The sequence below is a fragment of the Adiantum capillus-veneris genome, chromosome 2 (genome assembly GCF_014529385.1).
Source record: "Adiantum capillus-veneris isolate H3 chromosome 2, ASM1452938v2, whole genome shotgun sequence".
Lineage (NCBI taxonomy): Eukaryota > Viridiplantae > Streptophyta > Polypodiopsida > Polypodiales > Pteridaceae > Adiantum > Adiantum capillus-veneris.
This window is the reverse complement of record NC_140932.1, coordinates 9,602,826-9,629,227: the sequence shown is the minus strand read 5'-3', so window position 1 is coordinate 9,629,227 and position 26,402 is coordinate 9,602,826. Positions and strand designations below refer to the sequence as shown.

Here is a 26,402-nt window from a genome sequence, read left to right as displayed (position 1 = left end):
CAAAACAGAAAATTACAGCATGCTGAAATTGACCTGCAGCTCACTGAAAAGCTTCTATACCGCAAGGGAAAGTGTCCTAGACGTGTACTTTTGACCTACAGGGATATTTGCGCCGTTACGTTGGTAAAATTGGGTGAAAAACCTGCAATTACAGCCATGGACAGGTTTGGACAGCTTGGTGAGGGTTAGGTGAAAGCGTTTGGATCGTTTATTTGCCAGGGGAGCCTTGGGAAAGCATTGGGTGCTTATATAGGACAATTTAGAGAGATTTTCCGCAAGGAATCTCGTCTAATTCAAGGGGCAAGTGACCCTACAGGTGCGAGAGCTCAAGGGCTACCTAGAAAAGTGATCGGCACACGGATCGGAGCGCAAAACAGAGAATTCAGCGAGCTGCAATTTCTCGTAAGGTTTTGTAAAGAGCTCTAAAGTGCGTGGAAAGTCAATGTTTACTTGGGATTTTGTTCGTGGAGACTTCTACTGTGGTTATGTTGCCGAAATCGGGTTGGAGTAGAGGAATTTCAGCCCGATAAAAGTGGGACACTTTGTAGAAGTTTATAGGTTTTTCTCAAGTATAATAAGAATAAAGAAATACCGAAAGGGACGCCAGTCTTTGGGGCCAACAGGGTGTCGTTTGCTTGGGAGCGCTCTAGTTGCCAGGCCGTGGTTTGTCTTGAAGTGTTGAATTCCAGCCACATGCTTATTCGTGAAGCTCCTTTGTGTCCTAAAGTCTAAAGTAAAGAATTTCGGGTGAAAGCCAAAGCCTACCGCCCCACAGGCCGGTTTCAAGGTTTCGTTGCTGGGACACCAATCACTTTTTCCTCAAGAAGTGAGCCTTGGTTGTTTTGGGTAAAGACACAGAGTACAGGAACGCGGGATTATACTATGGTCGACAAAGGGAAGGGCATTATGGAAGAGGGTTTCTCTTCACAGGACAGATAGGAAATTCTGCATGTTCGCCCTGTCAAAATGTGGTAAAATTAGGGCTGATTTTTTGCTGCGTTTTTAGGGTTTGCAAGTATGAACCAAGATGAGATAGGGAGAGGTCTCACGGTGGTAGATTGGCCACTAGATCTCCTGCGTGAGTGATGTGGGTCTGCCACGTGGCACGCTACTCTCCGATTCTCTGAGGTGATTGCTTGGATTCTATGATGCATTGGTAAATTATCTTGAAATTTGAGCTTACTTGGTCATGGGTGGTACGTCACAGTATTGTGGAATTATGCTCTTTTGCAGAGGCAAGAGCCTTTTGCACACGTAAAAGTTAAGGGAGAGGTTGCAAGATGCTACTTGGTGAAGTTCAAGAACTATCCACCTATGGATGCAAAGTGAATGGAAGAGCATGAACTATCGGAGTCACCAAATGTATTGCAGCTTTACCTTGAGGCCTTTTGGTTACAGCGTACGTATGCCCCAACCCAATGTCTGCAAAGGAGGGCTAATGATAGAGCTAGCACATCAAATGTACTCATGGATTCAGTGCAATAGCAATGTACAGTTTGACAAAAGTATGAAGGTCTCATTAAGTCATTTGTACACATGTTTTGACAGTCTTTCTTGCGGATACATGCGATGATAAAAGAGTGCTAACAACACAAGATCATCAATGGCATGTATATATGGCACGCAATCGAGGACGTTTGCGATTTTAAGAGGCCGGTATGTCACGAGAACGTGGCAATTGCTAACTTGAGTTGTTGGTTTCTTTTCGATGATTTTTGTTTAATTTTTTGGACCCTTTTTTTGAAGTTGCAAATGATCGGACATTTTATGGCCAATGTGAAACAATCGACGGCCGAGAGGTTCACCCACAGTCGAAAAGGGCAGGTCACCACGAGTTGGTCGGGCTAATCGGCACTGGAATCCGAGCAATAAAAGGGTGTCTAGGCTGAGTTCAAAGTCATTTAGGCCGTGGTTTGTCTTGAAGTGTTGAATTTCAGCCACAGGCTTATTCGTGAAGCTCCTTTGTGTCCTAAAGTCTAGAGTAAAGAATTTCGGGTGAAAGCCAAAGCCTACCGCCCCACGGGTCGTTTTCAAGGTTCCGTTGTTGGGACATCAATCACTTTTTCCTCAAGAAGTGAACCTTCGTTGTTTTGGGTAAAGACACAGAGTACAGGAACGTGGGATTATACTATGGTCGACAAAGGGAAGGGCATTATGGAAGAGGGTTCCTCTTCACAGGACAGATAGGAAATTCCGCATGTTCGCCCTGCCAAAAAGTGGTAAAATTAGGGCTGATTTTTTGCTGCGTTTTTAGGGTTTGCAAGTATGAACCAAGATGATATAGGGAGAGGTCTCACGGTGGTAGATTGGCCACTAGATCTCCTCCAGGAGTGATGTGGGTCTGCCACGTGGCACGCTGCTCGTTGATTCTCTGAGGTGATTGCTTGGATTCTATGATGCATTGGTAAATCATCTTGAAATTTGAGCTTACTTGGTCGTGGGTGGTACGTCACAGTATTGTGGAATTATGCTCTTTTGCAGAGGCAAGGGTCTTTTGCACACGTAAAAGTTAAGGGAGAGGTTGCAAGATGCTACTTGGTGAAGTTCAAGAACTATCCACCTATGGATGCAAAATGGATGGAAGAGCATGAACTATCAGAGTCACCAAATGTATTGCAGCTTTATCTTGAGGCCTTTGGTTTACAGCCTACGTATGCCCTAACCCAATGTCTGCAAAGGACGTGTAATGATAGAGCTATCACATCAATTGTACTCATGGATTCAGTGCAATACCAATGTACAGTTTGACAAAAGTATGAAGGTCTCATTAAGTCATTTGTACACATCATGACATATTGTATGTTGAGCACGATTCACTCATGAATGAGCATGGATGTATGCGGATTTCTCATGAAAAGCTGAAAAGTATGCATTCAAGGAAGTCACATTCCATGTCTCTTCCTTGGCATGACACAGTTTCCGAAAGAGCACAAGAAGGATTGAGCATCAAGCATCGGCATTTCCATTATGATTTGCCACAGTTGATTGATTTAGATCAGAAAGACAAGTTTAGACCCCATGATTTGCGTGTATTTGATGAACGGTTTGGCACTCCGTTTCTGTGTTCATCTACATTGCATACACGGGCTCTACAGAAGAGTAGTATTTTTCCAGTCACTTTACATGGAATGGGTATGTTCATGTTTTTGTGTTGGAAGTGGTTTCAGGAATTTTCAGCCATGGAGATTCTTGAAGAAGGTGGATCTACGTCCATAGACAAAGTTGAAGCATTAAAGGAGCTACAGATGATTTTGTGTCGCTTTCGGAGCGGCCCAAAGAAGCAAGTGTTGCAGACCTTTATGAAGTTCAAGTATCGCACAACCCACACCTCAGAGTGGGCCGACGAAGAGTCCTTTCCAGGAATCTGGATGTTATTGGCGATCTCCCTCGACGCCATGCAGTTCGGTACCAGTACCTCACTTTGAAAGGAGGGGATGTCACGTGACCCATCCAACCCTATGTGTCCGTGGACAAGCTACAGCATGACCAGGGTTCAGTTCCGTCAAGTCAGTCTAGAATAGGAAGTGTTCTGGCACTTTTGTGAGTTTGTTCGCAGACCGTGCATGCCCAGACACTTAGATTAGATGCATATCCTCTGGTTGCACACAGCATGACCATCAGATTTCAGTCAGATCCCATCAGTAGCATTTTTACAGTGCATAGACCTATTTTCCCTATTTTTGACATTTTTCACTTATTATTTTTAAGTGACTTTTGTTGGAAAGTAGGTAGGGAAATTTTGCTATGTTTGTATATAAGCAAACCTAACGCTAGCACTTTCTGGCAGAAGAGGCAACAGGAGCATTGCTCACAGGCAACTTCTCAGCAGGACCCCAAGGACCTCTAGCGTTTTTGGACAAGAACTCAAATCAGCCAACGTTTTTGCTTCCACATCAGCGTGGCGACAAGACCACAGCAGATCAGCCTAGCGTTTTGCATTGCAAGGCCATCGGCAGCAGCAGAAGACAAAGATCAGCCCTAGCGTTTTTGCATCTGCATCACACTTCAGCGTTTTGTAGATTCATCGCGACGGAACCTCATTAAGCACCAGCGTTTTCAGTTTTCAGCAGTCAGACATTGCAGTAGAACCCCCAAACCTCGCAGATCTCACCTTCCCGCAGTAGATTCTCGCCACACAGTCAGATCCATCGAAGTTTGCAGTTTCAGCCCGGAAAATGCAGATTTCAGCATCTGCGTTTTCAGCGCGTCGTCGTCGCATCGTCGCCATCAACATAGAGTTAGAATTCAGCAGATAGCCATTAGCATTTTCAGATTTCAGCCCGTCTCGTCGTCGACATCGTCAGCAAGTCCAAAGCATTATAAAGATTTGTGCAATCAATAGTAGACCGCTCTCGCCATAGAGAGTGGGGCCTTTGGAGGAGGGTTTTGACAACATTCTGGTGTCGTATTCTTCTCTCTCTATCTCTCAGTCTCAGCACCTTCATTCACAATGTTCACCACTTTGTTTGTATCCATTGCACTCTCTCACTAAAGGAACGGAAGGCTCTCCCTTCCGTAAGTAAAAGGAACCCTTGAGCACAGTTCAGAGCACTCATCTTGAGCAAAGTTCAACATTCACTTCCGCTGCACCTTACATGAGGTGTCTGATTAAATTGATAGAGAGGGTGCTAGAGGTGCCCAGTTGGCAGAGACGTGGATCCCATTGTTGTTATATGCTTATGATATTGTGTTGGTCTCTGACTCACCAGAGGGTATGCAGCGACAGTTGGATGCACTACACAAATTTGCACAGGATATTGGATTGTCTCCTTAGTAAAACCAAGGTTATGGTGTTTAACACCACACCACATTGGATCAGGTGACCAGCACCGACTTTCACATATGGTCAAGAGATTGTAGAGTATACAGATGCATACACTTACCTTGGGGTTGTCGTCACTGGGCCGAGGTTTTCTTTGGGGAGAGCAGCAGAGACTAGACTGACCAGAGCTTTTGCGGCCTTGGGAGGTTTGGAGAGGATGTGTTTGCAGGTTCAGTTCCAAGAACCTCGGACAAAGTTATGGCTCTTTGATACCTTAGTAGCCTCAGCTATGTTGTATGGGGTGCAGACATGGGGACCTTCTGTAGGCCAGGATGGTTGGAGACGTATGGAGAGGCCCTTGGTATCTATGATCTCTCGATTGATCAAATCCAAGGCCTCCGTACCCCACGCTATCATTCGAGCAGAGCTAGCTGCCCCTCTTATGGAGATTGAGGCGCTTACCAGATTAGTCTCCTTTGTGCACAGCTTGTGGGATACTACCAGAGATAGATATGCTAGACTGGCCCTTGAGTCTTCTAGACAGTTAGCTCTTCAGGGGGACACTTCATGCTGGTATGCATAGATGACGTCATGGTTTCAGACGCATGGTTTCACCATGGATAGGCTGCCCCCTTTCTAGTACTCTCTTCAGGCACCCTCGATGTCTCTTACATGGGTGGAGATTACTAGACTCATTCGTCAGGACCTAATCCAGCTGGATACCAGGAGGACATGGATAGAGCCGCCACAGGAGTTGGGCACGAAGATGGCTTTCTATAGAGAGCATCTTCTCCACCTCACAGGAGATGGGTTTGTGATTTGAGCAACTACATGGACACACATATGTCTCATGGTTTGCGGTGTGCCATTGGTCAGATACGCACATCCTCACATCAGCTGGAGATTGAGACTGGTAGATTTAGAGGGATACCAACAGACAACAGGATATGCCACTTATGCCAGTTAGAGCCAGAGACAGAGCTACATTAATATGTCATTGCATAGTGTACTATGAGATACGGGGCCGTTTCCATTGCTTATTCAGAGAGTGTTTCGGTCCTTTCTCTAGGGTCATGAGTTATGAGGGTCAGAGATGTCTTGGGCTATATCTACTTGAGTTACACAGATATAGAGACACTTTACTGGGGAGAGATAGAGAGAGACAGTCCCAGAGACAGATTACAAATTTCTTTTCACTAGATATGAGACAGCGGAGTAGTCATCATTGCAAAGCTCGGCCCACACTCATTCGGCCACTACCGGCACTCATCGACCGAGCACTTGAGCTACGGAGATCCATATGGCCGCGATTGAGAGAGGGGCCACACAACATCGACGGAGACTACAGCAGAGGATTCGCCATACTCTCTCGATATCCAGAGTGCAGATGAGGATGGATTCTAGTAGTAGTATCTAGTTCTTTTGTACCCAGACATGGTATTAGATTCACCATTTTGTAACAAATTGGTCTCATAGGTCATTTTGGCCTTTTGAAGACGTTAATATAACATTTCATTTCTCTTTCATTGTGTTCAGTTTCTCTCAACTGAAGTAAATAACCTTGTGTTTGTATGGAGTACTAAATGTGAGCTACAATCCCTAAACCCTTCCACTGCACCTGACACCACGTGTCAATGGGAGAATCATTAATAGAGACTCTTAAATAATTGGAAAGAACTTAGAACACTTCACATGTGAATTCTAAGTCAACACAGAAGAGGTGGCACTCCCCTTTGGAGAATGTTGGCCCCTCGGGTAGGCTCCTAGAGGTATTTCATTATATAATAACAACAGATAGTACAACTATCGAGTGAGATAAATTGAGTTACAATTGGCACCACTGCCATTAATTTACAAGTCCCATGGGCTCAAAAGCATCTGCTATCTACAAGTGATCCTGAATAGCATTTGGTATAAATAAAATAACCCCAAAATCTACTCAACCGTTTAGTGTATTTCTTATTGTGGGCCTTGGACGAACAACCACAAAGTAACTGTCATAACGGGTTTTGGACTTTGTCCGATCGTCACATCGGGTGTCAGATGCAGTGGAAATAAGGGATAAGGTAGAGTTGAGCGCGTTAGTGAAAACAAATTTATGTTAGTGATTTTTCTTACTCAGAGATTCCAATAGAGATAGATACGGAGAAAGAGATCTCAATGTAGATAGACAGATATATGCTTAGAGGTGAAAGCTTCATTGGAGCCTTTTAAGCTTCTTATTTTCTTTTTAATTGTGCCATTGTTGATAACTGGAACTTGAATAAAATGACAAAGAATCTATCGACTTTGGCCATGTTAATATAATGGCTTTATTTAGTCACTGTTTCCCTCTCTACATTGCCGTTTTTATGAGACACATTCACTCAAGCACATTCACAACCTTAACAGCATGTGTTACTCGTTGCGTGTATTGTGACAGGTCACTGATGTAGCAGATGCTTTGATTCTGAATCGCCTTTTTGGACACTTATTTGAAAGGGGGATGGTAAGTTATAGTTTGAACTCTGTCCAACATTATATGTTATTTGCAGTTAGGGCTGCTTATAAAGAATATGTCATGCTCCTACAGGTTTTGGTCACAACATCAAATAGAGCACCAGATAAGTTGTATGAAGGGGGCCTGCAGAGAGACCTGTTTTTGCCCTTCATTGCTTTACTAAAGGTACTGTCCATTCACCTTTCCTTCAGTAGTTTCTTGGTTCATTTCATTTTATGACCCGGACACTTATTACCTCTTTGGTGCATCTATGCAGGCCAGGTGCATTGTTCATGAGATTGGTTCTTCGGTTGATTATAGGAAGCTAAATGCAGTATGTACTATATAAGTTGCTTTCGGTTGTTTTCAGATTCTTAAGAAGCCTGTTGATTATCGGCGGTAATGCATGTTTCTGATTTGTTGCAGAATGAGGAAGGGTTTTTCTTCTATGGTGAGGGAGCTGGCAGTCTTCTCAAGGAGAAATTTAGACTAATTACAGATGGGAACCTTGCAAGGCCAACAGTTGTGGAAGTTGTGATGGGGCGTAAGCTGCAGGTGAAACAATAGTTCTACATTATCTTATAACTGCTGTATCACATGCATGACTAAGGAGTGCTAATCTATCTCTCTCTCTCTCTCTCTCTCTCTCTCTCTCTCTCTCTCTCTCTCTCTCTCTCTCTCTCTCTCTCTCTCTCTCTCTCTCTCTCTCTCTTCTTCTTCTTCTTCTTCACCTCTTTTTTCAAGAAAATGAGGGCGTAGACCCTTTTGTATTAGGCAAACAAAGTACAAGGCCCATAGGCATTACACAAGCCTGTGGGCATCGTAGGATAACCGGAACTGGCAGTGAAAAAAACCCTGAAATACAACAATTACAACAAACCGAAGGAAAAAACCTGCCAGTGATACAGCATGACAAAAATTGGGTGATACATCATAGGCTGGGGACAGAGGAGGGGAGGAGGATTGTAGCAGAGAGCTAAAGCAAAAACAGGCCACCCGAACTTGTGACGAAGAGGCCAAAAACTCCTCCAAAGTATCTCCATTTAAAATTCCGGATCTCCAGGGCCAAACGATGCACACTAGCGGAGGAAGCATCACCACCACACATCCACTCAACATCAAACTCGGGGAGTGGGGGGGGGGAGGGGGGCTCAAGCCATCCTTGGAAACAATCAACAGGGCTATGATGCTCTTCAACCTACGTAACATCAACAAAAAGGAGTGCAGATTAGGCTATAACCAATCACTATGCCTCCCCACCATCTGTTAAACCCATTAATCAAGAAACAATCAGAAACAACATGTAGCAAACAAGCAGAACATGCAAGCTTTCACACACCCCACATACAAGCAAACATGCACCAAAACCACCACACACACTTTTTTTTTTTGTAAATTGATATTTATTTGTGGGAAACCTCAGGTAGAGGAAAACCCACCACAAAGAAAAGAGTATATAAGCGAAGAGAGCTATGCATCAAAAGGATGCAAGCCTAAACAAATCTCTAGAAACAGATGAAGAAGAGCTTGAAAGTGTCCAGAGATAAGTCACCACTGTCAAAGCAGAATTGTAATGTTTGTCTCAAAGAGACCTTGAATGCAGCAAAGATATTTGGAGGTTGGCGAAACATCAACTGATTTCTGAAGTTCCAAATACCCCAAAGTAACCAAAAGTGCACCCAAGAGAAGAAGATCTTATGAGATTTTAGAGGAGCAGGAGGCACTTCAAACAGCCAAAAATGTTTTCCAAATTGTTGCGAGGGAAAACGCTATCTCAGGGATCGAGTAACTTGGCAAACAAAATCCCTAGTATACCAAAGCATATGAGCAAGAGTTTTAACACTACGAGAACAACGCACACATCGAGTCGATGTAATGTGATGAGATTCCAGGTAACATCCAAGAGGTAGGACCCTTACAAAGCATTTCCACAAAAATAGTCTCTCTTTCACAGGAAAACTACTTTTCCAAACAGGTTGAAGCCGTTTCTGCCACCAACATGTGGGTTTATCGATGTTCCATAATGCATTGCAATTTCAACAATCCAAGGATTAGGGTGCAACTTTTGATAGAGATGCTTAGCTGAGATCTGCATAAGAGGAATACCCAAAATACACCAATCTATCAGTAGAAAGAAGAGGAGGCACTAGCGTAAAGGGAGATAACGTTTCTTGAATTAAGTGCCATAAAGGCCTATAATCCAAGCCGAGACCAAAACTACACATAGCATGTGGGAAAGAAAGTATTAATGGACGGGCACCACTTGCCAACTGAAAAGAACAAACTGAGAGAGACATTTAGCACTTCAAGCAACTGAACAAAAAGATAGAGAGAATCCACACAAGACACGGAGTGGCAGAGTTCCACTCCCAGACTGCACACGATGGCACCCCTTTCGGTATTTCTTTATATTTCTTCAACAAGGTACAACTGCTCTGGTTCTCCACACAGTAGAATGCTAGAGAGAGAGCCTACAACGCGTATTTAAAGGCCCTTGGCCTGCACAAAAGCAGTTTACATGAAAAGCAGCGGTTCTCAAAGCATATGGTCCTAAAGCAAGTGCCCAGCGGGCTATCCGTATAGCGCTGCTACGCCATCAACAGCGAGCACAAATCGCGGATTTTCATACAGCCTGCCACGTCATCAGCTTTTGCGCAATTTGTGTTTTGAGTGTGTGTGATCTGCTTTATTTTTGGGTTTAGGCCCCTCGGCCGGTTCCTGTAATTGATGAGGGTTAGGATTTTTAATCCTAACCCATTTTTCAATTTGAGCCACTCGGCCAAACTTCATAAGTTGGAAAGTCTTCTGTTGCTTCTCCTTTTGCTAGGCCCTTGGCCGGGATCTGCAGGTTGGCTAGAATTACGCTCAGGGAGTCCTAACCCTCTGGGTCTTCGGTGGCTTGACACGTCAGCAGTTTGTGACATCCTCTTCTTGAAAGAAGAGTAATCGTCCACGATCATATCTACAAAACAACTCAAGCTAAATAAAAACATTGCACTTGCGTCACGTGGACAAGCTTCCGCTACAGTCTAGCGTAGGACCTAGCCTGGCACCTTGTGAGCCTCTAGCAAGGTGTTCAGGTCCAGACCGGTCATAGTTGCACACCCTCTCTTGCACAGTTAAGTCACTTGAGCATATAGGCATATAAACAGTCTTTATTGATAATTGACTTTCACAAGACATTTATTAAAAGGAAATGGCTAAAGGACCTATAAAAGAAACCCTTTGGGCACCAGTAGAAGGCAGAGGATCAGAGAAGCAAAGCCTCTCAAGGACCAACAGTACCAGCATTTTTTCAGCCTTGCATGAGCGTTTTTCAGCCAGCAGCATCAGCGTTTTTCAGCCAACATTCAGCCCCACCCTCGTTGTCGATCTCAGCCCCATCGTCAGCAGATCCTCGCCGTATTGAGTCCATTGTCATCGGCATCATCCTCACCGTACAAGTACCTTTACTAAACATCGTTGTCGCCATCGCCATCATCCTCGTCGTCATTGCAACAAGTTCAGTTCATCGCTGTCCCAGCGATAGCAGATCAGCCCACAGCCTCGTCATCATCGTCACGATACCAAGTATCTCCAGCAGTACCCATTAGTACCTCAGTAACACTGCTTTACAAGTACCCTTTGTGGTCGTCGTCATCTACGCAGTACCCCAGCCTCTAGCACCCCTTGCGTTTTGGCTTGGCTCTTGCCTAGCTCAACGTAGGGATCATCAGGACCTCCGTGTCCTTAGCACCCAAGTACCTTCAATACCCAAGTACCCGCAATACCAAGCATCGGCAGTACCCGTAGTACCAAGCACCAAGTACCCGTAGTACCCAGTCCTTAGCCTCGTAGTATCAAGCACCTCCACAAGCACCCATCAATACGTCGTCAGTACCCAACATCAGTAACATCAAGTATCCATTAGCATTTCAGCATCTCAACATGTAACATCGTTGTATTAGCATTTTGTGCAAGGAATAAAGCAAGTACTTGCTCTGGCAACAGAGCAAGGGGTCCCTTGAGCTTGGTTGGGACCCGACATGCCGTGTCGTCACTCTCTTCTCTCTCTCTCTGTATCTCTCTTTCATTCAGTTCAGTTCAGTTCTTTTCAAGTGAAGTAAAGTAACCTTGTGTTTGTGTGGAGTACTAGATCCGAGCTAAATCCTTAAAGCACTTCCGCTGCACGTGGCATTGGTATCAGAGCTGTGTGTGTGCTTCGGCTTCGCGAACTTAAGGGAAGAACCACCAAGAACCCAAAGAACCTCTCTCTGTTTTTTTTTATCGAAGAATCTTTGTCCCCCGATTCCGGACTTAGTAGCCACCCCCACTTTTAGTCCAACGCGCATCGGGTGCGCTCCCGTCCTCATCGCTATGCCTTTGAACGAAGATCGACATCAGATACACAATAATCCAGACCTTGAATACCAAGATCTACTTGCCTCCTATACGGATATAGAAAGAGTTGGAAAAAGGATCCCTAACCCTCTTCTGCATTCACATTCGCATGTAGCGTGCATGCAGTTCCGTCGACAAGCAACCCTTGGAAATATCTCCGAGCACCCTTGCCTTTTATCTGCATCCGCAATGTTTTCACTACAGGGCTATTCGAGTGGTAGTATTTGCTCGCAAGGCAGAGTCAGCGCCAAGGCTGGTATTCTGCGATAGTAGTAAGGCTACCTAGCAACTCGTATGGTCGGGCAATTACATCGCAGCAGAACCTACATCCGCAATATCAACCAGTTTGGAGGAGTTCCCATTGGTTTATGCATGCACAAGCATCAGAAGCATTCAACGTCAGTAGTATAGATAGAAGTGTGGCAGTTGTGCCTCACCTTTAACAGGGGGGGATGTCACATGCGCAATGCACTTGTGCCACGTGGACGAGCTTCTGCCACAATCTAGCATCAGTCGTAGGCTAGCATAGGACCTAGCCTGGCACTTTATGTGAGCCTCTAGCAAGACGTGCATGTCCACTGTCTAGGCCGGTCGTAGTTGCACACCCTCTCTTGCACAGTTAAGTCACTTAAGCATATAGGCATATGAACAGTCACTTAAGTCATTTATTAATAAGTGACTTTGACATGACATTTATTAAAAGTAAATGGCTAAAGGACCTATAAAAGAAACCCTTTGGGCACCGGTAGAAGGCAGAGGATTAGAGAAGCAGAGCCTCTCAAGGACAAGCAGTACCAACGTTTTTGCAGCCTTGCATGAGTGTTTTTTAGCCAGCATTCAACCCCACCCTCGTCGTCGATCTCAGCCCCATCGTCAGCAGATCCTCACCGTTTTCAGCCCATCGTCATTGGCATCATCAGTGCCTTTGCATTCAGCCGTAGCGTTGCCGTACAAGCACCTCTACCAAGCGTCGCCGTTGCCATCACCGTCGTCGTCGTCGTCATTGCTGCAAGTTCAAATTTCAACCTAAGTTCAGTGATTTCATTTTTCAGCTCCTCGCCGTCCCCAGCGATAGTAGATCAGCCCACAGCCTCGTCGTCGTCATAGTACCAAGTATCTCCAGCAGTACCCATTAGTACCTCAACAACACCGATGTACAAGTACCCCTTGTCGTCGTCGTCATCGACGCAGTACCCCAGCATCTAGCACCCCTTGCGTTTTGGCTTGGCTCCTGCCTAGCGTAGCGTAGGGACCATCAGGACTTCTGTGTCCTTAGCACCCAAGTACCCACAATACCAAGCACCAACAGTACCCACAGTACCAAGCACCAACAGTACCCACGGTACCAAGCACCAAGTCCTTAGCCTCGCAGTATCAAGCACCTTCAATAAGTACCCATCAGCACCTTGTCAATACCCAGCATCAATAACATCAAGTATCCATTAGTAATTCAGCATCTCAACATTCAAGATCATTGTATCAACATTTTGTGCAAGTAATAAAGCAAGTACTTGCTCTGGCAATAGAGCAAGGGAGCCCTCGAGGGTGGTTGGGACCTGACATACCGTATCGTCTCTCTCTTCCCTCTCTTTGTATCTCTCTTTCATTCAGTTCAGTTCATTTCTTTTCAAGAGAAGTGAAGTAACCTTGTGTTTGTGCGGAGTACTAGATATGAGCTAAATCCTTAAAAACTTCTGCTGCATCTGACACCTTGCAATGCAACAAATGCATCGTGAAGAAGCAACTCTTTGGGTATGAAGAAAATTGCCTGTTAGGAGAACTTCAACGAGACATCTTCACATGAACAATCCCTTTGTTAGGGGAAGTTTAGCATGCCAAATGGTCATGACCTTATTGTGCCACCAAGCAGTACATTTACTCATATTCCATACCATATTGCAATGATTGGCTATCCAAGAGGATGATTGCAAATAGCAATATACCTTCGTGGCACATAAGGAATGCATAGGAGAACCATCATAATGCCAATCAGAGAGATGATCCTTGACAGAAAGTGACGAAATAGGAGATTTAGAAACAACAAGATCTCGAATAATCTGCCATGTGTGTCTATAATGCATACCAAGACCAAAAGTAGTAGCCGCCTGTCGAAATGAAAGCACACTCCCATTAGTGTCAACCGCATCGGATATCAAAGTAATGCCTTTTTGGGAGAGAAAATATGCCTTTCTGGAATTGTAGCTTCAAGTTTTCCAAAAACCACATCTCATTATGAAGGTTGCCAATGACCAAATGCGGGTGTAGCAACCGCATGAGAGCATAAATAAGCAAACATCAGGGTCCATGGCTGCTTTTGCTCCACTAAAACTAACAACAACGTGGCCTTCCTAGCAAGAACATGAGAGCATAAATGTAAAATATTTAGGCCACCACAAGATTTTGGAGTACATATATTTGTCCATAGAAACAACAACAACCCCCCCCCCCCCCCCCCCCCCCCCCCCACAAAAAGCACATGCAAAACACTCATGCGCAAGCAGCAAAGACAAAGCAAAGGGGTGGGTGGAGAAGAGCGCTCCACTTGAGGAAGCAAAATCATTGAGCAATAAAATGGGGCAACAGACGTGCCCGTTATGGATGCATGGCACGTAGGTAAGAATGTGGAGAATCAAGGACAGGTTTTGATTCTAAAGTTTCAAGACATGAAGAAAAAGAGGGCCTTCTGACCATAGGAAGATGTTGAAAGAAGCAGAAACAAAAAAGAGTGAAGATTTGACTCCCGTACAAGAGGTGCACAAAAAAGAGCATATCCCAATAATCCTTCACGCAAGAGTGACAGTGGAGTGATCATAGCTGACCGCAGTTCCACATGACTTTGCGTGGCCCATTAGAGATTTAAGATGACAATACAAAATCATAATGGATCAATGAGACAAGATAGAAGATACCTCCGGACACGTTGATAGACCGCTTTTGGCGTGTACAAAGTAGCGTTTATATACATGGTCATATGTACAAAAATATGTAAATATATGTATTTGGGAGCTTTGCAAAGTGGTTTCAAGTTCGAAAAAGATGCAACGTTTACACATTGTGAATAGGTAGGTTCGCGTGCTAGCAGTCGGACACATGTACATACCCGGGTAAGGTATCGGGGCCTTGGATATGGTTCCAAGTGGCTTATTTTGGCTCTAGAGAATGTGTTTGAGCTTTCTAGAATGTAAATAATGCAAGCAACAAGTATGGGTACTCTCATCCCGCTCGACAAGTTTGGGACATGCAGTAACTGTCTATTTACGGTGCCTGATCTGCGGTGATGCGTGCACCACCCTGGAAGTGGTCAAAAATAGAATGTGGCGATGTGGCAAAGTGCTTTGGGTATCAAGGATCAAGCGTACAAAATTTGGTGAATTTTGGAGTCCGTTTGGGGTTTTTCCCACGAAAAATGCCCGCCGGGGTGAAAACTGGCCAAAAGTGGGTCAGAAAAGGTCAAAAAATGACTAAAGATGGTGTGAAAAGGCTTCAATTTTCCACATCAGTGACGCTGCCGTGAGTGCTTGAGCTAAAGGAGCATTTTGGAAGCCAATTCTTGGCACTTTCACCTCTCTGTGTGGGGAAGGAAGCAGGGTTCCTACAGGTGGTCTGGTGCAGTCCCGTCCCGTTCGCGTCGTGTTTTCGAGTGTGTGGAGGAGTGAATGAGAGCTTTCTCTCTTCAATTTTGCACTTGGGAGAGTCTATGGAAGTTCTGAGGTTTCCATGGATGTGTGTGCGTGATGAATTGAGGGAAGAAGGTGCGGCTTTTTGCAAGACTATGGGACCCTGTATCGGCGTCATTAGGGTTGGCGCTACTCCAAAGAGTCCAACAGAGTGGAGTTTGGTGGAGCTTTTGGAATGGTTTAAGAGAGGCCTTTTGTGGCTGGAGTTTTTGATATTTTGATGGTTTGTCTTGTATATTTTGGTCACCATCAAGTGTGATTTCAAGTGTTGATGAACTCGACTCACCTTGTAGTGTCTGCGGGCAGGCAAGGGCTTGTAGGTCGAGGCGTTTGGAGTTTGAATCGAGTGTTTTTATTAAGCTCTTGAGTGGTGGTGTGTGTGGGTTTTAATTTAAGCAAATTCCTTGTGGTGTGTTGAGTTGTCTGGGTGTGTGAGTGTGCGCACGGCATCTTTTGCTCCATCATCCTTTGGCGATCCCGTTGGGGAGCGGAAATTTGCCGGTTGTGCACTCAATTGAAGCGGTTTTGCTGTGAAGTTCGAGCTTCATTGAAGAAAAGTGGTGGTTTGGTTGAGGTGCAAGACTTCAACTTTTGTGGAGTTACGCAAGGGAGAAGCGACTCTGAAGAGATGGCTTATAGTCGGCCAGTGTTCACAGGGAAGGAGGATGTGAAGGACTAGATTGCGGACTTCGAGTGGCATACGTTTGGTATGCACATTGTGAATGACGAAGCAAAGCTTCATGTGTTTACTCTTGCGCTCAAAGGAGCTCGGGAGTGGTTTGAAGGATTAGAGGAAGACAAAAAGCAAACATGGGAGCAGGTGAAGCTGGCAATTTTTGACAGGTTTGGGAAGAAACTAACTGCAACAGAAGCGACGACAAAATTGAGAGGTTTGTAGCAAGATGTTCATGCTAACTTTAAAGAGTTTTTGCAACACTTTAAAGGACTTTGGATTCAATTAGAGGCGACATCCCAAGTACCTCCAGGGGATTTCTTTAAAGTGTGTCAGTTTATGGATTGTCTCCATCCAAGTGTAAGGGAGAAGGTTGATCAAGATGAGCCTGCTACATTCGAAAGAGCTGTGGAAATTGCCGAGGCCAAGAGCAAGAAGATCAAGAGAAGGTGGGAGCAAGGCATGACACACACTGAGCCAGCTGTGGTGCAACCAATGGTCCCTCTGGCAACGGATGATAGAGTGGAGCGAGTGGTTCAAGGTCTAGATCCCGTTACGGCCCGGGTTTTGCATGATCTTGCCGGTCAGTTGCAAGAATTAAGAATTAACATAATGAATAGGAACCAAAGAGAAGAGCGGCCAACTGGCAGAGGTAGGGGACGAAGGCTACAAGGTAGATGCTACAATTGTGATGAAGAGGGTCACTATGTCCCTGATTGTCCTGAACCACCAAGAGAGAGAGGAGGGATATACCCCTTATATGGACGTGGTCGAGGGAGAATAGAAGAAAATCGTCAAGAGTGGGCACTAGAAGCACCACCGCCGCAACAACAACCACAACCATTGCCTGGAAATGGAGAAGGTAGAGCTATTAACATCATTACCCATGAGCATCAAGATGTGGATGTTTTGGCCAATAAGAGAGCTAGGCATGATAGGGAGAAAGAGACAGAAGAAGAGAGGGAAACAAGAGCAAGGAAAGGAAAGACTAAGGTAGAAGACAAACCAGAAAGTAGCAAGAGGCGGCGAAGAAGAAAAATTTGTCCAAAGGACTACCTCCTTGGCCAAGGTGTTGAAGACTATGATATTGTCGACGACATACGAAATCAAAAGGCAAATATATCTTTTGGTCAGTTGGTGGCTTTGAATGCTAAATTGAGGAGGCAGTGGACCAAGTGTGTGAGTACGCGGCTTTCTTCCAAGAAGGACAAGCATCAAAGCATGGTGTCATCTTTGAGGGTTGGTCACCCAGTGGATATGGTGCCAATAGTTCAAGCTATGGTGGGAAAGAAGACGGAAGTGCAAGCATATGTGGATGGTGGTGCCCAGGTGTGTGTCATGACCGAGGCTATCATGAAGGAAGCAAGCGTTAAGATGTCAGTGAATGCTTCGATCCGTATAAGGATGGCCAACCACAAAAAGGCAAGGTGTCTTGGAATAGCTGAAGATGTGAAGATAAAAGTCTTGGGGATTGAGTGCTTGGTTGATTGCTACGTGATGCAAGCGGGTGAGACTGCTTATCCGATCATTTTAGGGAGGCCATGGCTTATAACCCTTGGTGCTAAGCAGGATTGCGGCACGGGCTTGATCACCATCCCCGACAAAGAGAAAGGAAGGACCATTGTCTACAACATGAAGACACACGAGAGCCGTACACAGCCCGTAGTGGAGATACAAGATACGGATTCGACAGAAACCACGTCATACGATAGTGATGCTTCGTCTACATCGTCAGAAGAAAGTGTAGAGGAAGGCTTGATGCAATTATGTCGAGATCTTTTTGGGATAAGTGTTGAAAAGGAAGCATTGGTGCATGATGCAAAGGTCAAGGAGGAGAAGGATAGTCCAAAGCAGTTGTAGAGCTTGCCAAAGTGAACGCAAGGAGCATGCTAGGAGAGGATCTGACAGAGAAAGAAAAAAAGGAGTATGAAGACATGTTCACAGAGTTTCCAAAGCTATTCGCCACTGAATATACAGAGTTGCAAGGAGCTAAAGGAGTCAAGCATAAAATCAATCTAAAAGAAGGTGCCAAGCCAAAGGTCCAAAAGCTTAGGAGGTTGGGGGTCATTCATGAGAAGGCACTTCATGAAGAGGTGACGAAGCTTTTGGAAGCAGATTTCATCTTTCGAGTGGAGGAGTCCGAATGGGTCTCTCGAGTTGTTATTATGTCCAAGAAGAATGGAAGATTTAGGATATGTGTTGATTTCAAACCTTTGAATGCTTCCACAAAAAGAAATCATTATCCACTACGCTTCCTAGATGAAATCCTCAATCAGGTTGCAGGTCATGAACGTTACTCAATCATGGATGGATTTTCTAGCTACTTTCAGATCTTGATAGCGATTGAAGACGACCTTCATTACTCCTTGGGTTTGCTTGGGCTGGTTAATGCATATGCTACCTTCCAAGGATGGATAAATAGGGTGTTTGGTCCCTACTTGGGTAAGTTCATTCGTGTTTTCATGCATGACATTGGGTGTTATAGCTCCAGGGTCACACATTTGGAGAAGCTGAGGTTGAGTTTTGAAAGGCTTCAACAAGAGGGTGGGCAACTCAATCCGTAAATTTGCTCATGCCAGAGTCCATTGCCAGGACATGTGGTTTTCCAAAATGGAATAGAAGCTGGCCCAGAAAAAGTTAAGGCTTTATTGCTTATGGATCCGCCCAGCAACACCGGATTTGGCATCATTTGTGCATAAGCTCATGTACTTGTCACGTTTTTTTTGGATGCTATGTCAGTATGTGTATCCTCTCCAGAAATTGAGTCAAAGAGTTCAAGGGTTTGAGTGGAATGAAGACATGCAACAGGCTTTTGATGGTATCAAGGAGGTATTGTGTGCTTTACCAACAGTGAGTCCTCCCGACTTGCAATCGATTTTCTATATATATATATTAGTGTGGGGTCAGTAGCTTTTGGGTCGGTTCTCTTACAAAAGCAAGGAAGGAACTTCAAGCTAGTTTATTTTGAGAGCAAGATGAAGAATGTAAGCGAGTTCTCCTACATGGAAATGGAACAGTGGGTATTCGCCTTGGTTCTTGCTTGTCGAAGGTTCAAAACCTATCTGTTGCCCCAAAAGTTCTATGTGCTCACCACATCGAATCTTTTGCTAGATGCAGTACAACATTTGAAGCCTAGCAAGCGCATCTTAAAGTGGACTTTGGAGCTTCAAGAGTATGAGTTTGAGTTTAAAATGGATCATTCTGTTAAAGCTCACTTGGCAGACATAGTGGTACATAAGGGGGGGAGCTTCCATCTTACCCAAGGGTTGACAAGGATGATCATGAAGAAGAAGTAGATATTACAGATGCGTATACAATGATGTTTGATGGTGCATATAGGAAAGTTCTTCAAAAGGCAAGTGGCGGGGTAGTCATTAAGAACCCAAAAGGCGATGTAATCTTTTCTAGAGCTTACGATCTTGATGAAGCTGAAAGTAACAAGGAGGCTGAGTATCTCACGCTTTTCCTCGGGTTGAAGCAGTGTGTTGAGTTTGGATTGAAGAGGGTCATTGCAAAAGGAGATGTATTGCTAGTCATGAATCAGTTGCTTGGTTTGTGAAATGTTAAGAAAGACAATTTGAAGAAGTGGTTCTATGGCATCAAGAAGCTTTTGCATGAGTTTGAGAAGATACAGTTTAAGCATGTTCCTCGTGAGTAGAATAAAGAAGCTGATGAGTTGGCTAGAGACAAGTTGGATGCCTTGGTAGCTCCTTTAAAGGTCAAGGAAGCCTTGTATGCAGGAAGGGAATCATTGCAAGATGTAGAAGTATTTCTTGGTAAAGGGCAATGTCCAGAGGGCATGTCAAAGGTTCGGCATAAGAGAATAGTTGCAAAAGCAAGAAACTACACATTGGTAGGTGAGGATCTCATGCTTTATGGCAAGGATAGCATTTTGAGAAAAGTGCCGTACAAAGAAGAGATAGGCTTGATTTTGGAGCACTGCCATGAAGAAACAGACCATGAAGGCAAGGATCAGGTTGTCTTTCGTGTTTTGAGAGCAGGTTACCGTTGGCCCTCTATGATGAGAGATGCTTATTTTTGGTGCAAGTGATGCCATGAATGCCAAGTGTTTGCAAATCGGAAGCTTTTGGCTGAGCCTCAAAAAGCTATAATGTCTTTTGATGCATTTGCAAAATGGGGAGTAGATGCTGTAGGTCCAATGCCAAAGACCAACAATGGCAAAAGGTATATCCTAGTGGTTGTGGACTATTTGACAAAATGGGTGGAGGCAAGAGCAGTAAAAGATGTAATAGTAGGAAGAGTAGCCTCTTTTTTATATGAACAGGTGTGTTGCAGGTTCGGAGCTCCTATGGTTATCATTTCTGATCGTGGACCAGGGTTTTTAGGGGAAAACTTGTTGCTGCTCTCATGGAGAAATTGAAAATTCAGCATAGGCATTCTTCTCCTTACTACCCACAATGCAATGGGTTGGTTGAGAACTGCAATGGTCAAATTGTGAAGATGCTATCAAAGTATGCTAGAGAGCATCCTAAAGAGTGGGACTTAGACTTGGAAAAGTGTTTGTGGGTTTATAGAACTACGTATAGAGCGTCAACACAGTTTACACCATATGAGCTTGTTTATGGAAGGAAGCTCTTATGTCCATACAAGTGCAGTTGGATGCCTTGAAGTTGTTGTGCAGAATGCAAGGTGAGCATAATGACAAGCTGCAAGAAAGAATTCTTTCTCTAGAGTTGTTGCGAATGAATAGAGAGAAAGCCAGTGACTATTATCTTCAACAAGCAAAGGCAAGGATGGAGAAAATAAATAAGAGGCTGCCAGAGAAAGAGATCAAAGAGAGAGATCTGGTGATGAAGTATGATTCTCGCTTGGATTTTACTTTTCAAAAGAAGTTGAGGGACAAATGGTTGGGTCCCTACAGAGTGAAGCATGTCACGAGGACGTGGCAACTGCTAACCTTAGTTGTTGATTTCTTTCCAATGATTTTTGTTTAATTTTTGAGACCCTCTTTTTGAAGTTGCAAATGGTCGGACATTGTATGGCCAATGTGAACGGCAGTTTCACCCGCAGCGGAAAGTTGGTCGGCACTGGAACTCGTAAAGTAAAAGGATGTCTAGGCTCAGTTCAAGATCATGTAGGTCCCCCCGTCGCACTTAGCAAGTTGGTGGATACTAGGAAGTTAACTCAATAAAGGCATAAAGTCAAGGTGGAATCTACAACAGAAAGTATCCGACAGTTGGGCCACATTGCACTTTTGGATGCGGTCCCAATGAGGATAGATGGTCAGAAGACCAGTGGGAGCCCAACGGAAACATCTTCTAAAACTTAGGGAACTGCTATTTTGGGCCGTGAAATGTGTTTGCGTCATTACCTTCGGTATGACCAGGGGAACATTTTATTACTCTGCTGCAAAGTCAACTAATGCACCATTTACCAAGTTTGGGACAACAGAACTCGTAACTGACTCTTTGGAACAGTTTTGGAGGCTGTTAACTATGATTTTCAGCCATATCTCTCCATTTTTTAGCTTCCCATGACTTACCTAGGTCCAAGGAGCTCATTTTCAGCATTGGAAGGCATCAAATGCGTGTTTGCAGGGCTGTTTTGCTGCATTTTCAGCGATACGCAGGTTTTGGTAGCCATGGAAATCTTCCCCTTTTTGCATCTATTTATTCACAGATGCATCACAGGTCAAGGGCAGAAGAGGGGGCGCTCGATTTATGTTGGGAGGATGCTTCATTGAGAACCTGTACAGGTTAAGAGCTATGGAGTGCTTTCTTTCCCTCCCATGTACAGTTTGGTGCTAGGAGTGATGCCGTGCATGCTACACATTGCTCTCTCTCTCCCCTACGTGCAGTTATGTGATGCCCCACAAGAGGGCTCTTCATTTGACTGATGTACAGTTGTGTGGGTTCATGCTTTTGTGTTGAGGCAAGAGCCTCCTTGAGCAGGAACAGGGGTAGCTGACTGCTACTCCAAAGCAGGCACCGGTGAGGGTCATAACCTCACCGTACAGGTGCGTTTTCAGCGTTGTGTATGCGCTGTAAATTGACTGTTTTTCAGCCATACGGAAGCCAGAACCATTGGGAATAGTGCCCCACTGGCAGAGGACAGTTAGGGGATTGTTTGGGGCTGAAAACAGGGCAAAAATCAGTAAATACAGCGTGCTGAATTTACTGTTTTTTGGCAAGAATCAGAGGGTTTATGCCAGTGGAAGTGAGTTTCAGCAGGGGAATTGGTTTCGCACAAGTTTTGGGGTTGTTATGCTGCCGAAATTTGGCCAAATCAAGTGGTATCTAGCTGGATACAGGTAAAGGATTCCCAGGACCTTACTTTGTAATTTACCCTCTCGAAGAATAAAGAAATACAGAAAGGGGCGCCAATTTTGGGGCCTACAGGTTGTGGACGTCTGCTTGGAGCATTCTAGCTTCCGAGCCGTGTGTGTCTAAGTGTTAATTCCCGTCGCAGGTTCCCTTTGCAAAATGCTTTGTGTGTGTGTCTAAAGTAAAGAATTTCGGGTGAAAGCCAACGCCTACCGCCCCACCACGGGCCGGTTTCAGAAGCATGTATTTTCTAATGGCACATATGAGTTGGAAAAATTGTCTGGTGGATGTTTGCGCTACAGGATAAATGGTTATAGATTGAAGAAATATTTTGCGAGGGATGTGGTTCCAGATGCAAATAGTCTCTTGGTTGAGCATAAATGCTCTACCTAGAGGGTGGGCAATGATGATAGACCGCTTTTGGCGTGCACAAAGTAGCATTTATATGCATGGTCATATGTACAAAAATATGTAAATATATGCATTTGGGAGCTTTGCAAAGTGGTTTCAAGTTCGTAAAAGATGCAACGTGTACACATTGTGAATAGGCAAGTTCGCGTGCTAGCAGTCGGACACATATACATGCCCGGGTAAGGTATCGGGGCTTTGGATATGGTTCTAGGTGGCTATTTTGGCTCTAGAGAATGTGTTTGAGCTTTCTAGAATGTAAATAATGCTGGTCGAAGCAAGGGCAGGCAAGGGCTTGTAGGTCGAGGCGTTTGGAGTTTGAATCGAGCTTGTGGGTAGTGTTTTTATTGAGCTCTTGAGTGGTGGTGTGTGGCTTTTAATTTAAGCAAATTCCTTGTGGTGTGTTAAGTTGTCTGGGTGTGTGAGTGTGCACACGGCGTCTTTTGTTCCATCAACGTGAAGAATAAATTCAGGTTGTGAGTTGTGTCCATGTCATGTGAGGATATAATGTTGAGGCTTCAGGTTCTCAGCTTGTGCCTATATGAATGAGAGCAAGGGGATTTGCTATCGATACTAGGAATTGCTTCCTTCATTATTGACAGGGTTTCGGTTTTATGTTTCAGGTGCCCTTTGCTGCTAATGGCTGTGCCTACTTTCAGTTTCACGAACTTTGTGAGATGCCTCTTGGTGCAGCTGATTATATTGGGCTTTTTAGTAAGTATCTGTGGTGTGTCATGACTTTAAATGTCTCAGTTGAAATCCTCGAATGCTGAACAGTGATTTTGCAATGATATACAGACAAATTCCATACCCTAGCGCTGGAAGGCATACCTAGCTTTGGATCACATAACCGTGTTGCAGCATATCGGTTTGTGACACTAATTGATGTAAGCTTCTGGTTATCTGGTAATTAAGCTTCGTTTGTTAGCTGATTGACGTGATTGTTTTTCGTGTTGTGTTGTGGGTGGGGCACTTTTTCATTTTTTGTTGGTTGAGAAGAAGAAGGTGAAGTCTGTCAAGATTACTAATTGTTACAGGGAGGCTTAAGACGCCATTTATTCTTAAGACTGGTCATGAAGGGGTACGTTACAGGTTGAAGCGAAATTTTTTGTTAATAAGAAGACTACTGGTGGTTAATCAGAGTATAGAGGCATGAACATAAAAGCAATTGACAGAATGACTGGAACGTGAAAGTACAAAATGGAGAAAGCTTGGCTTTTTATCTGTTTGTGTCACCATGCATGCACTGAATAGACTTTTAGTGGCTAAAATAACTGAGTTTCTAAGGCAAAATATATTGATTCTTGCTCATGTTGCAAGTGAAGAAATTCCCGGCATCAAGGGTAATCCCTCGACCTTAAGCCTCAAGCTTTCTCTTAGATGACATCTATAGATTGCTTTAGTGAGCAGGTAGAAATGTTATTTCTGTGGTATTTGTGTTCTCCATTTTACAAAAAATAGGGGCAAAACTTCAAGGGATATTTGTACTTGAGAACTTTTGTACGTACATAGCGCTAAGGGTTATATATAGAACTTCGACAAAAAATCTTCAATACAAGTGGAAAATAATTGAAGGAAGTGCTTGCTATTTCTTCAAATTCTTAATCTAATTGAAACCTCCATTGGTGATAAGCTTTAATCATAAGATTAGTAACTCAATCCTAACCTTTGAAACCGCGACTTCTGAAGATGGTCCACATCAAGATCTGTTTGCATCTACATGGTACAAAACTTGATGGATGATTGATTTGATCCATGCAGATGTGTTTAAGTCAGCCCGACACACCCTCATTTGGAGAACACACACATTATGTGGATGATTTCTCTAAATAAACTTGGGTTTTCTTCATGAAGTCGAAGGCTTGATATATTCAAGCATAAAAGCATTATTGCAATTTATTGTGACTAGATTTATCAGAATTTTTTGATCAGATCTATAATTGTGGCGGAGCCGCTGTCTGCATTTCTGGGCAGCATTTCTACTTTGTTAAGATTGGTGAGGAAACTTGTTTGCAGGTCATGTATGAGAATAGGGCTAGGCTACTTTGCTCAGCAGAAGATGAACCTGTTGGTCTTTTCAAACGCTGTGTCACTATTGCTGATGCACCCAAGCCACGAGATTCACGAGCAGTTCGAAACGATGATGCTGACCTATGTGTAGACAATGAGCTAGGATTTGCTAAGGAGCGTACTATAAGCAGGTTCTCTCTCTCTCTCTCTCTCTCTCTCTCTCTCTCTCTCTCTCTCTCTCTCTCTCTCTCTCTCTCTCTCTCTCTCTCTCTAGTCTACTTCGGCCTCTAATAGACGTAAAAAGATCTTTTTTTGTTTCTTCTTTCTCTCTTTCACACTCACAGAAACTACCCCCCCCACCATCCCGGGTCCCCCCGCCAAGTGTGGTAGATTGGTTATCCCATTGCCCTCTTGAGTAACAGGCCTTGAGTTCAAGACTTATCGGATAGATCTTTGAGTTCTCTTGGAATTGCTCCTACGATTTTAAAATCTCTCTCCTCATGTGTGTGTGTGTGTGTGTGTGTGTGTGTGTGTGTGTGTGTGTGTGTGTGTGTGTGTGTGTGTGTGTGTGTGTGTGTGTGTGTTTTCCTCGCCTTGAGGTTTCCCACTTGTTAATTAATCAAGCTGATTTACAAAAAAGTGTGTGTGTGTGTGTGTGAATAAGAAGAGGAAACCAGAATAACCTTTCTATCACCCTATCCTGCTTCCTTCTTGAGTAACAGGCCTTGAGTTCAAGACTCGTTAGATAGATTTCTCCTCTTCTTCTGTGTGTGCTGTGCACATTATAGGGAAAATGTTGCTTGCACTTGTATGCACAAGCACTAACCTTTCCTGACTTAAAGCACTGAATTGATTACTTCCTGCAGATTGACAGAGATGATTAGCAGACCTTACTTGGAGGAACATGCTGCGATGATTGCTGAAAAAATCCGACAGCAAGAGGAGAAGGGAGACTAAAGCTTTTTTGGCTGTGTACATTCCCAAAAGGACCTCAAAGTAAATTCTTTGTGATATAAGAGGTTGCCATAGGTTGGTGGAATTCATTTCCATTGTAACCATCTTCTCTTTGTAAACTGGATCGTCTACAATAATCACAGCAGCGCTAATGGAAATGAATCTAATCCCTTTTCCTCCCAATTACCAAATGTAATTCATGTTATACTCATTCTTATGGGAGGTACATAAACCAAATTGACAGGAGAACCTGTCACACAATTACATTGATGGCATTTATTGTTGGTATCAACAATGTATCTCTTGTGATGCAACATTTGCATTCTTTTCAAGTACAGCTTGCGGCAGTCCGGCTGGGCAGAGTCTTTACAAGTCTGAGAGAGAGAGAGAGAGAAAGAAAGAAAGAAAGAAAGATTTTTAACGTCTATGTCAGGCCGAAATCGGCCCATGAGACAAATCAAATGTACATTGTGTGTATGTCATCCGTCTATCGGAAAGACAAATGAAACAAAATTGATACAAAACTGAACTGAATGTAGGTAGTGGAGTATCTGAGGAGGGATGGAGCTCTATCTCTAGGGGTATATGCATGTCTGTATGCTCAAGGTAGTACAATCATGAGAATGCATCAAGCTATCTAGCTCCATCCTGTACTAATGGGGGGATGTAAGATGTGGTACATGGGTGGGTCTGGTGCCAAGGCTACCCGGATGAAAGCTGTCGGGTCAGCCCTCATCTGAGCCACTCGCTCCTCAGTGGCACGGCGCTCCCGGGC

The 26,402-nt window shown here is 44.1% G+C and overlaps 1 protein-coding gene across 2 annotated transcripts in view; it reads left to right on the top strand.

Moving 5' to 3' along the window:
- The window catches only part of LOC147462357 (uncharacterized), a 121,598-nt gene extending 95,655 nt beyond the window's left edge, over positions 1–25,943 (top strand). For both annotated transcript variants that reach the window (XM_086483675.1, XM_086483680.1), the window contains exons 7-14: positions 7,185–7,250; positions 7,335–7,427; positions 7,519–7,575; positions 7,668–7,796; positions 23,287–23,377; positions 23,462–23,550; positions 24,680–24,864; positions 25,540–25,943. In XM_086483675.1, coding sequence (XP_086339801.1) covers positions 7,185–7,250; positions 7,335–7,427; positions 7,519–7,575; positions 7,668–7,796; positions 23,287–23,377; positions 23,462–23,550; positions 24,680–24,864; positions 25,540–25,630 — 801 coding nt within the window. In that variant the 3' untranslated portion in view covers positions 25,631–25,943. The remainder of the gene's footprint in view (positions 1–7,184; positions 7,251–7,334; positions 7,428–7,518; positions 7,576–7,667; positions 7,797–23,286; positions 23,378–23,461; positions 23,551–24,679; positions 24,865–25,539) is intronic.
- Positions 25,944–26,402: the final 459 nt, after the last annotated feature.